General features: G+C 44.8%; 1 protein-coding gene and 1 pseudogene across 8 annotated transcripts in view; both read right to left on the bottom strand.

The window, feature by feature from the left end:
- The window catches only part of ASAP2 (ArfGAP with SH3 domain, ankyrin repeat and PH domain 2), a 173,475-nt gene that overhangs the window by 103,664 nt on the left and 57,738 nt on the right, over window positions 1-12,073 (bottom strand). For all 8 annotated transcript variants that reach the window (XM_077844175.1, XM_077844174.1, XM_077844170.1 and 5 more), the window contains exon 2: window positions 8,260-8,332. In XM_077844175.1, coding sequence (XP_077700301.1) covers window positions 8,260-8,332 — 73 coding nt within the window. The remainder of the gene's footprint in view (window positions 1-8,259; window positions 8,333-12,073) is intronic.
- On the bottom strand, window positions 1,417-1,856 carry LOC144324724 (large ribosomal subunit protein uL24 pseudogene; annotated as a pseudogene).

Raw genomic sequence — 12,073 nt, forward strand, 5'->3', positions numbered from 1 at the left:
CGAAGAGGACAGTCTAAGAACTTGCAGCAGAAACACAGGAATGACAATTCTGGGGCACCGACTATGGATCTGCTAGCCTCTGCACTAGCCACTGCATGGAACGCACAGCAAGCATACATGCCGCTGCCATGCTCACCTGAGCCCTGAACCCCATCTGCCACTTCTGTCCTGTACTAGCTCAGTTAATCTTCACTAACAACAGTTTAAAATATTAATATTCCCATCTCACGTGTGAAGAAACTGAGGCTCAGAAAGATTATTTTCCCGTGACAGGCTTTTTGAGTGGCACACCAACTTCTATTCCAGGCTTCTTGCATTCTACTACCTAAGTGCTCTTTACCCTGAACTACACTGCCTCCAAGAATTAGTCCCTGACCTCAAGGGCTTGCCATCTAGTTAAGGAGCAAAGATCAACAGACATACACCTGCTAGAGAATAATAAAGAGCAATATTTAAAGAGTAAGTAGGACCTGTGTATTAGGTACTCACTTTTTCATTCCTGGCTGAGTAAAAGAGTCAAAATGGATTCAACTGCAAAACTCAGAACTTAGAGGTAAGGTGTGGAAGGCAGAATAATGTCCCCTCCCACCCCAAAGATATGCACATCCTGATGTGTGGGCCCTGTAAAGATGTTCTGCTACCTGACAAATGGGAAATGAGGTTGCATATGAAATTCAAGTTATTCATCAGCTGAATCTGAGATGGGGAGATTATCCTGGATCACCGGGGTCAGGCCCAGTGTGATCGCAGGGTTCTTACCTGTGCAAGAGGGAGGAAGGAGAGTCAGTATCCCCTATGGACAAAACTGTGTTGTGCTCCTCCTCCCCCATCACCATCCTCCAGTGTGGTGAAGGGAGGTCTTCTAGAAGATACTTAGGTTTGGATGACATCATAAGGGTGAGGCTCTTCAGCATGGACTAAATGCTCTTACAAGAAAAGACGGCCAAGAGCCCACTCTCTCCACCATGTGAGGACACGATGAGAAGGCGGCTGTCTGCAAGCTAGGGAGAGAGCCTTCATCACAACCAGCCATGCTGACACTCTGACCTTGGGCTTCCAGCCTCCAGAACTATGAGACACAAATGTCTGCATTAAGCCACTTGGTCTGGGTATTTTGTTACAGCAGCCTGTGCAGAACAAGACAGAGTCACAGTGACAGAGTGTGAGAAAGACTCTACTGGCCATTACTGGCTTCAAAGATGGAAGGGCATAAACCAAGGAACACAGTTGGCCTCTAACAGCTGGAAAAGGCAAGGAAGTGCTCTCCCCTGGACTTCTGGGAAGGAGATCTGCCAACACCATCATTTTAGCCCACGAGACCCATCTTGGACTTGGGGTCTCCAGAGCCATGAGATAAATCTGTCTGCTTCTTTTTCATTGTAACAGTTTTTATTGGAAATTGTATATAAGATTACTTTATTCCTGTATCTTCTCAATGGTGTCTTCCTTATATTTGCTCTTTCCCTTTCCTACTTGACGAGATTTGGCTTTACATCCCAGGATCTTTTTGGGGTCTTTGTCCAGTTTTGGGCTAGGGATCACCACCTTATTAGGGTGAACGCCCACATGGACAGTTGCTCCATTTGACCTCACACCATATGTACCCGCTCAGTGCACATGACATATGTCTTCCTGTAAACCTGGACTACTCTGCCAATCTGCTGACCTTTGGAGCGTCCTCACACAACCTCTACTTTATCATTCTTTCGGATGGGCATGGCTCGAACACTATACTTCTGGCTCAGCATTTTGGAAAGAGGGGAAGACATAACCTTCCTGCAAATGTGGGAAAATGCACTGAAATACCCTTTATGGTTTCTGCTCCCATCAGATGTCACAATGGGGTTAAATTTCATTTTGGCCACTGGGGCTTCAGTGATGGCCACAAAGGAAAGAAATAAATTTGTCATTTTAAGGCACTCAGTTTGTGGTAAATTGTCAGAGTAGCCATAGAAAATATAAGAGAGTAAAGAAGGTTAATGCCATGTCAAGTGTCGGGTTGATGGATGTGGGTGAGGAAGGGGCAGGTCTTTAACAGGGGCCTGACACAGGAGAGCATGTGGGGACAGACCAGGAGTGGGGCTGGATGGCAGACAGTGTACAAGGACAGATACTGTCGTGACATGCTCATGAAGCAGGGGGAGGTCAGTCAGCCTGGAGCAGAGAGACACTGGAGACAGCGAGAGATCAGTCAAAGATCAGATGGGGCCAATCCATGACAAATCAGGAAAGTGGGCAGAAAAATCCCAATCTCAGAGAAACAAAGGAACACAAGACAGGAAAGGTATGTGGCAATATAAGGCATAAATGCTAAATCCTTTCTGTTCTTTTAATCATATGTGAAATGAGTGCTTTTCCTATGCAAGCAGTTGCCTTAGGACATTAAACACTCTCACGATCAAACCACATGGGCGTCCTCTTGGAACTAACCTCCTCAGAGACAGAATGAGTGTACACCCACAATGCTCCGGACCAACTGTGGTCACCCGCAGCTAATCCCTTCCTGAATATGCCCCACTGATTTCTGATGTCTAGTTCTGAAAAAATTTCATCTATCCTCACACTCCTCTACCAACAATATTCAAAAGAATGTGCTTACTAAAAGCAGTTCTAGAGAAGAGTTACAAAAATATTGTGAATTGCGTCAGCGACATCACAGGAAAAGGTATGGGGTTTCCTCTAGAAGTCACCAGAGAAGGTGAATTCTTTGAAGCAGGCACCATTGCTCTGAAATAAAGGCTTCAGGATCAGTATTCCAACTTTAAAATAATTCAGACTCAGGGCCTCATGATAACTCAAACTTGGCAACATCTATCAGATGGGTAAAAAAATGACAGAAAAGGAGACCCCCACCCCCAAAGGCAGGCTAACAGTCAGCCTGCTGTGCGGCGCCTCAGGAAGTCACAGGCTGGGTGCTCCAAGTGCGATGTTAAAAATTCCAGAACCAGCCTTTCAACTTCCTTAAGCCTCCGTTTCCTCCAATAAAGTGGCAAAATGCCCTTGCAGGCAGACAGAAGAGCAAATGCAGAGGGAGAAAGCACAGAATGACATGTACTGGGGGAACTGCAAATTATTTCCAAGAAGGGCACAGACTTGGAAGAGCCCCCTGGACAGGGAGCCTGGGGCTGAGGGGGTACAAGGGGCTCAGCTGCCTCTGGAGTTCTGCCATGTTTCCTGAGCCAACCAAGGCTTATGTTGAATTGATGAAGGGAGGTGATGGCACTCTTGTAAGCAAATCAATCTGGAAAAGGCTAAGACAGAGCTCCTTTCATAATCCCCAGGGGCAGGTTGAAGTCTCCAACCAGTCCTGCAGGAATAGACACCGGGTCACCTGTGCTTGACCCCAATTTCCCTACAATTCTCGAGCCCACGCAGGCCCTCCCCATCTCTCCCAGGCTCTGGAACTCACCTTTGAACACCAAAGTGACTAATGAGAAAACACTGTGAAGTTTTGAGAAGAGTGACATCACTAGGCTGTATTTTAGGAAACGACTCTGGGGCAGGTAAAGGAAGAAGGTTTGTGGCACACGCTCAACAATATAGGTCAGAAAGGCAGATTAGACCAAAATGTTACTAAATTTGTACAGGCTAGCTTCCTGACACCAGTGTGTTTACACCTCCTCCCTCTATGCTTGCTTGTTTAAAGCCACGTGGCAGGGTACTGGGTTAGCCTACAAGGACACACATGTCCTTCTCAGGACTGGCAGTGGTCACATGGCCAATGCCTGCATGAGAAGCACCATCCTTCCTTTTCATTTCTGATCAGAACAGCCTTCTTGACATACAACTTCAAAGTCACTCTTGAACCTCATCAGAATATAAAATATTCCCCTTTTAAACTAGTTTTAAATTCTAAACTCAAAAAGGGAAGTGAACACGGTTAAAAAAAGAAAAAAAAAACCTTTTAGATACTTTTTGAAATCTGCTGCTTGTCAAAAGAATTAAGCATCCATCTTTGAGTGATTTCTGGAAATCTCGAAGGTAGTCAGTCAGTCAGACACACTGAAGACACGTTGTGGCCTTGAAACAGAGCGGGCCCCTGAACACGGCCCCCAGGGCCAGCAGGAAGCCAAGATCCACAGAGCATCCTGGGAACATGGTAAGCCCTCTGATCTCAGATGGCTCATTTGTAAAATGAGGACAGTTGGCTGTAAAGATTAGCAGAATGTACAGAAAGCACAAGGTTTGTGTAAGTGTTCAGAAACATACAAACAATCATTACACCTCCCTGCACCACCCGACCCTGACTTTATCCCGAAAAGAGCTGGAGGCAGGTGACCACTTTTTTGGATATTCAAACAGTTGCTTCAGCAAAGTTCAGTGCTGAGTTAAGTGAAGAGTTTTATACTCTTTGAACTTTCCTTCTAAATAAATAATAATTTCTTACATATGCTTACATCTAGTTATGTGTTACTCAATGAAAACTAATTGTACTTCCTTCTTTCATAAAATCAGTAATCGTAAGGTAGCCGATCAATGTTTATGCACTTGCAAGCTAAGCATGGTGGTGGTTTCTGGGTTTGTTTTGTTTTTTAAAAACTGCAGAGGACTTTGGGGGTGCTTGGGTGGCTCGGTTGGTTGGGCATCCAACTTTTGGTTTCAGCTCAGGTCATGATCTTGGGATCATGGGATTGATTCCTGCACTGGGCTTGGTGCTCAGCAGGAAGCCTGCTAGAGAATCTCTTTCTCCCTCTCCCTCACCCCCTGCTCTCTCTCAAATAAATAAATACCATCTTTAAAACAAAACAAAACAAAAAACTGTAGAGAACTTTGAAGAGCATCTAGTTGAAGGCTTTAACCTTGGCACTACTGTCATTTTGGCTCAGCTAATTCTTTGTTGGAACTCTCCTGTGCATTGTAGGAGCTCTAGCAGTATCCCTGGCCTCTACCACCAAGGTGCCAATAGTATGTGCACACGCCCACACATGTGTGCACACATACCTCTCAAGTGTTAGTAACCAAACTGGGGGTACAAAATCATCCTGGTTGAGAACCACTGATCTGCATTCTAACCTGACTGGATTATTTCAGATACAAGGAACCCAGGGCTAATACATGCTAAGCGATTTGCTCCAGAGTACAACAGCACCACAAACTCCAGATCCAAAAAGTTTTCAAATTTGGTTCAGACAAGCTTGGTCACGAACAACTTGAGTCTTTCCCACCTCTTTCCTTTCCTGAACTTCTTTCACATTCATTTGGAACTTAACCATAAACAACTTAATACCTGTATAATCAATTTGACATCAATACATTACAACATACAAAATATGGAAACTGAAGAGAAAAAAAAACTATAAAGTCAAAAATGCTAAAACAATCATTTCCTACATATGTGTTTTTCCCCCTTCTGAGAAATTTTTAATTTTCTCTTTATCCCTGAGGTCAAGATAGTAGGATATGTTCTGAATCATGTACACATATCCACCCACACATAAATACACACACGCCACACACACTTTGCATATGTACATGTACATGTGTGTACAATGTTTTCCTTAGAATGCAGTATACTCTCTCAATCTGAGATAGTATTTTATTTCTTTTAGAGAGAGAGAGCAAGTGAGAGCACACACACATACAAGAGGTGGGGGAGGGGCAGAGAGAGAGAGAGAGAGAGAGAGAGAGAGAATCTCAAGCAGGCTCCATACTCAGCGCAGAGCCCAACATGGGGCTCAACCTACAACCTTGAGATCATGACATGAGCCAAAATGAAGAGTTAGATGCTCAACAGACTGAGCCACCCAGGTGCTCCTCAACCTGAGATCTTAAACTTTTCTTTCTTCTTTTTTTTTAAAAAATATTTTATTTATTTATTCATATGAGAGAGAGAGAGAGGCAGAGACATAGGTAGAGGGAAAAGCAGGCTCCCCGCGGGGAGCCCGATGCAGGACCCGATCCCAGGACCTGGGGACCATACCCTGAGCTGAAGGCGGACGCTCAACCACTGAGCCACCCAGGTGCCCCTTAAACCTTTCTTTAGTTCTGAGAATATGGCAGCTATTATCTTTTAAAAACTTTCTCCTTTTCCATTTTCTTTTCCCTCTTCTACAAGTCTTTTTGGATGGATGCTAATACTCACCCCTCTGAATCTATTTTCTGTGGCTCTGGATTTTTATTTTACGCTGTCCATTCCTTTAACTCATGTTCCAGCAACACGGGGCCTCACTAATCCCCTCTTCCTATGTGTGCAGCCTGCCATTCAGCAAGTTTTAATTTCAACAATTATGTATTTTTCTACTTCCCCACCTTTTACTGGTTCTTTTTCACTAGTATCTTTTCCTGTTCTAGTAATTAAATATCTCCCTTGCTTTTTTTAAGGATGTTAATCACATGCTATTATTTTAAAGACCTGTTCTGATTGCCCTATTAATTTCGTTTCTTCAAGTGTAAGCTCTTCACTGTCTTGATTGGGGGGGGGCATCAAATGTTAGGCTCTTCTTAACAGCATTTTTGAGTGCAAAGAAGTGTCTCATTTTGATGCAGTCTGATTTGTCAATTTTTTTCTTTTATGCTATTGCCTCTGTGTCCTTTCTAAGGAGCCTTGGCTGCCCCCATGTTGTAAAGATGTTCTTCTATGTGTTCTTCAAGAAGCTTTAGAGTTTTAGTTTTTACTCTTGAATCTATGACCCATTTCAAAGTACTGTTTGTGTGGGGTGAGAGAGAGGGCTGTTCTGATGGAAAGATCCAGTTCTTCCAGTACCATGTGCTAGAAACACCCTCGTCTCCCCACAGGACTGCCTTGGCAACTGTGCAGTCAGACACATCTAAGTGAGGGTCTATATCTAGACTCTGTCTTTTGTTCCACTGATCTCCTGTTGGCCCCCGCTGGCAGCACAGTCTAGACCACTCCTGTCTCACAAGACTTGAAGGCAGATGGTTTAAGTTCTCCAACCTGTTTCTGTCCTAAGATTGCTTGGGATATTCCAGGTCCTGTGTGTTTCCATATACATTTTGGAATCAGCCTGTCAATTTCTCCTGGAGGACTTTTGATTAGGATTGTGGTGCATCTTAAGATCAATTTGGGGAGAGCAAACATTGTGATTATATCAAGTCTTCCAACCCACATATATCATATATGCCTCGTTTATCTTTAATTCTGACAGTGGCATTTGGTAGTTTTCAATATAGAGTTTTTGCACATCTTTTGTTAATCTGTTACTAAATATATTTGCCATTCCTGATGTAATACCAAATTTGTAGCTGAGATTTCCTACTGGCCTCGTCACAATCTTGGTTTGCAGAGCCCTCCCTGGGGGAGGCAAATGCAGTTATTGGAGCTGGTGCTCACAACAGCAGAACTGGGGTGGGGGCAGGGTTGGGCACAACAGGCATTCCAGACCGTTCCGCACCCCTCCCTCCTTTTGACCACTTATGGCATTCTCTGTCCTTCTACTCCAGTTGCTACTGTCATGAAAGGAAACACCTAAGGGTGATCCAGTGGCCTAACTGCTTCTGTAGGCACAGAGCCCTCCTCTTGGGGCCCCTCCTCCTCCTAGCCAGCAGCTGAGGGCAAAGGGAGTGTTTCTGTCGCACTCGACAGGTGGTGTGCTCTCCCAGGAGCCAGCCTTACTCTCTGCAGTCCATCAGCTGGTTCCAAGGCCTCTGGGAGCTCTTACAACCTTTAGACCTCCAAGGCTGCTACTAGCTTATTTCTGAGAAAAACTACATAGTCATTTCATGACTTTAAAAAATTATTTTCTATCACCTGTAAGGTTTTGAGCAGGGGGCAGACCTGTCACATATGCACAGCCTGAAATCTTTAAGTCAGAGAAAAGTTTATTAGTCTAGATCAGATATTACTTTGAATAGTTGACTGTGCTTTTATGTTGTCATTCCAAATAAGAAAGGCAAGCATTGGATGAGAGAAACGGAAGGGCCATTCTAACATGATTAACACACAAACCAAACAACAGAGGCAGGAATGAGGCTGGTGTCCTTGCCGACCAGTTAGACAAAGCTGGTTCATGCAGGGCTGTGGTGGGAAACTCAGCTACACTTCAGAGAACAGGAAGCAGTGCATGGGATAGTAGGAGGGTGGGGAAGGGGGGTGGCAGATGAACTGCCATTCCAGAATTAGACAATGAACAAAACAAAACACACTTCTAAAAACCAAACATTCAACTCAACTTTATAATTTGCAAGCCTAGAAAAAAAGGTTTAACTGGTTATTCATTAATGGTGATCTCTATTATGGCATCAGTATTGCTAATGCAAGGATGTGCACAAAGAAATCTCTTGGAAAGAATGCATACTCACCCAGCCCAGAGATATTTATTGCTTTTACGGATTTCTTCATTTTGTAAAGAACCATCCGGTCCACGTCCAAAGCCTAAAACATAGAGAAGTGGTATTAATTACAAGGTGTTTACAAGGTGTTTGAGCTTAGATCATGACTACCAGGTGATGGCCTGTGACAGCCACTCTGGAGGCCCCTGTGGAGCTGTTTCTTTGGGACAAATACTCAGTATGGCATGAAGATGGAGTCATCCCCAAACCATGGGTGCTGCATCCACTTGAAGCATGTGAGCCACCTCTGCCCACACTACCCATTGGACGTCCACCTTCTACAGTGAAAAGGGTTTTAACTTAGACCGACTCTACTTCCACCAGGTCTCAGTCCTCCCTGCAAACAAGGAAGGCTCAGACATGTGCCCACCTGCCAGGTGCCCCTTCCCAAGAGAGGCAAAGAACAGGGAGCAGGGAGAGGAACGACAAGGGTGTGGTGAGGCAGATCTACCATGAGTGTGTCCCCACCCTGGCAAGACCTCCCTGCCCAGAAGCAGCAGGGTCCGGTGGAAGGCAAACTCACTGGATTTGCAAACACCCAGACATGAATTTGTTCAGGTTAGAAGGCATGTTCTTCTTAAATCCTCTCCTAGCCTAGGTTTCTTTTCCAGAACCAGGGTGTGACAATACCTACTCTGCAAGGCTGAATGATTAATTAGACTCACTTAAGTATTTAATATTCCTTTATTATACTTCACTTAGTGTTACACTTTAACAGACCAATCATTACACAGCAGCAGCATATGGCACTTATAATGCCTAGCACATAGTAAGTGCTCAAGTAATATTTGCTCAACAACTAATCAAATTAGGAGTTTTAAGTATAGCTCAGCTTTCACAAAAGTTATAAGGTAAAATTTCCCTTTAAGCCAATTAAACACTACAGAAGAGCAATGTGTCACTTTCAGTTGTGACAGGAAGAACAGGGCATTTGTAAACTGGGACAGTGAGATCACCCATGACAGGGTCACTGCAAAGAACTGAAGAACCATAGGGGAAACAGCCAGCCCAATATCTGGTATACAGTGACACTCAATAGTATCATTATTACTTATCAGGAGTTGTAATCATAAAAAATTGCAAACGACTGTCATCACAGATAGAACACACCACCTCAGAGCAACAGCAGAGTCCTTCATGTCCAGCCTTCCTGAATCACTTTTTTTTTTTTTGAGAGATAAGAGCAGACGAATGGGGAGCAGGGGGAAGGGTCAAAGGGAGAGGGAGAGAGAAAACCTTAATCAGGCTCTATGCCCAGAGTGGAGCTTAACCCAGGTGACCCCTGAATCACCTCTTGAATCCAATTTCAATATAAGTCCCATTCTAAAGCAACAATGACTATTTTTAAAAAGATTTTTAATCTATTTATTATTAGAGAGAGAGAGAGAGAGAGATTGAGCAGGGGGAGGGGCAGAGAAGAGGGAGAGACAAATCTCAAGCAGGACCCCCTGAGCACAGAGCCCAGTGCAGGGCTTGATCTCATAACCCTGAGATCATGACCTGCACCGATATCAAGAATTGTGGATGCTCAACTGACTGAGCCACCCAGGTGCCTGGAGAAGTGATATTTTAAGGTTTCATTTATTTATTTTAGGGAGAGAGCAAGCATAAGCAGGGGGAGAGGTAGAGGGAAAGGGAAAGAGAAAATCTCAAGAGCAGACTCTGGGCAGAGCATGGAGCTCAACATGGGGCTCTACTCCTTCCCCAAGATCATGACCTGAGCTGAAACCAAGAGTCAGATGTTTAACTGAGCCACCAGGCAACCCAGGACAAGTTATATTTTAAAAAGCATTATTGGGGTACCTGGTAGACTCAGATGCAGAGCATATAACTCTGAATCTCAGAGTCCTGAGTTCAAGCCCTAATGCTGGGCATGGAGCTTACTTAAAAAAAAAAAAGGCATTATTTTCTGACATATTGTAGGAAGGGGTAGGTAAGAACTGGCACAAGAGAGTCAAAATTTCTTGTAGAAAACTAGCTTTTCTTTTCCTAGGTCATCTCTGGTCTGTTCTTGACCTTCCCTTGGGATAGGAAAAGGGATGTGGAAACAGAACATAACCCAGGAAACTCACTGTTGAACTCCTTCTCTGGAAGTCTCACCAACTTTTACTTCTCAGTCTGCCACCCAGCAAACAGTACCCTGCAGGGCATATGATGACTTGCAGGGTTCTGCCAGTGACAAGAAGAAGACAGGATTTGTTCAGGGCTATGTCAGAAACATCAGCTCCTGAGGCTTTATCGACAGTGTGTCGGAGAGTACAACTCTCACAAAGACACAAGTTCAATGACTTATCAAAGCTCTGAAAGGTCCCAATCCCCAGGTGAAGGGCCATTACCGAAAAACATACATGATCTAATCAGCATCTACTCAAGTGCTTGGAGAGTTTGGTCCGGAATTGCTAGAACAATCTCTGACCTGCCTTCAAGTAATTACACCCGCTCCTCCTTCTAAAGCTTCCCACAGACAGCAGAAGATGCCAACACTGGCCCAGCCTACCTGGAAACACAAGTCAGCCAAGATTCTCACGAAGCCCTTTCCAAGGGCTACGAGGTATGAAGAGAGAAAACATCACCCACAGGAGAGAGATGCAGGACACAAGTTCAAGGGGCCCCGCCCCGCCTAGGAAGCCGGTGCTGTTTCTGCACATCCTCAGAATGGGGCATCAACTCTGTGCAGCTCGAAAACCTCTTTGTGACCTGGCCCCCACTGCTCTTCCAGCCCCATCTCTTGACCCCTTCCCCAACCGTGCCCTACGATTCCCTCACAAGAACTCCTGCAGCTCCCCTCAACCTTCTTCCTCCTCTTTACTTCTGAGCACTGTGCACTCTCTTCTCTCCTTCAAAAGCTCTCTTGCCTCCTCTTGACACGTTAGTTCAACTCTGGCTCCAACTCCAACTCTGCAAGTTGATTTAGAGACATGTCCTCCTCCTGAAAGCCTTCTCAGATGGGCTAGGTACTCACCTAGGCTTTTCCTGTAGCACCCCATACTTACTTGGTAGTTGGTCTGGTAAAATTTCCTGTAGCACCCCATACTTACTTGGTAGTTGGTCTGGTAAAATTTACTGAGCACCTACTTACTTAGTACTTAGCGAGCTATTAGAGACACAAATGGGTGAGCAAAACAGGGCCAATGCCCATGCCTGTATGGAATTCATAATCTAGCAAGATAATCCCTTAAATAAACACAAAGACAGAAGTCCAGGCCTATCACGTACATCACCTGCTTTTCTTTTCTTTTTTTTAAGATTTTATTTATTTGAGAGAGAGAGCCCAAGCCAGGGGAGAGGTAAGGGAAGCAGCAGACTCTCCACTGAGCAAGAGCCTGATGCAGGGCCCCAGGATTATACCTGAGCAGAAGTTGGACACCTCACAGACTGAGCCCCCCCAGGCACCCCCATGACCTGCTTTTCTATTTGTCCTGCTCCGCTCAAGACCCGTGCTGCTTGATGTGGTACCTACAAGATACACATGTTTATTGAGCGTGGAAATATGGCCAGTGTCACACATTAAACATAATATTTTGGACATAATAGGTTAAGTGTTAATAAAGTTAACCTTATGTCTCTTTTTACCTTTCTCAATGGTCTGTAAGGGCAGGAGCTTGCTCATCACTGTGTCCCTGGCACCCAGCAGAAAGCTGACATACAACAGGACTCAACAGGCAGTTCTAAGTGAGCCTGAGACCAGAAAGGCAGGCAGGGACTCAAGAGGCTGCCATGGGTGTTTGGCTGAGCCCGGAGACGGTGGGAAGCTACCGAAGGCTTCCCAGCAGGGGAGAAGGGA

Source organism: Canis aureus, chromosome 12 (assembly GCF_053574225.1).
Source record: "Canis aureus isolate CA01 chromosome 12, VMU_Caureus_v.1.0, whole genome shotgun sequence".
Taxonomy (NCBI): domain Eukaryota; kingdom Metazoa; phylum Chordata; class Mammalia; order Carnivora; family Canidae; genus Canis; species Canis aureus.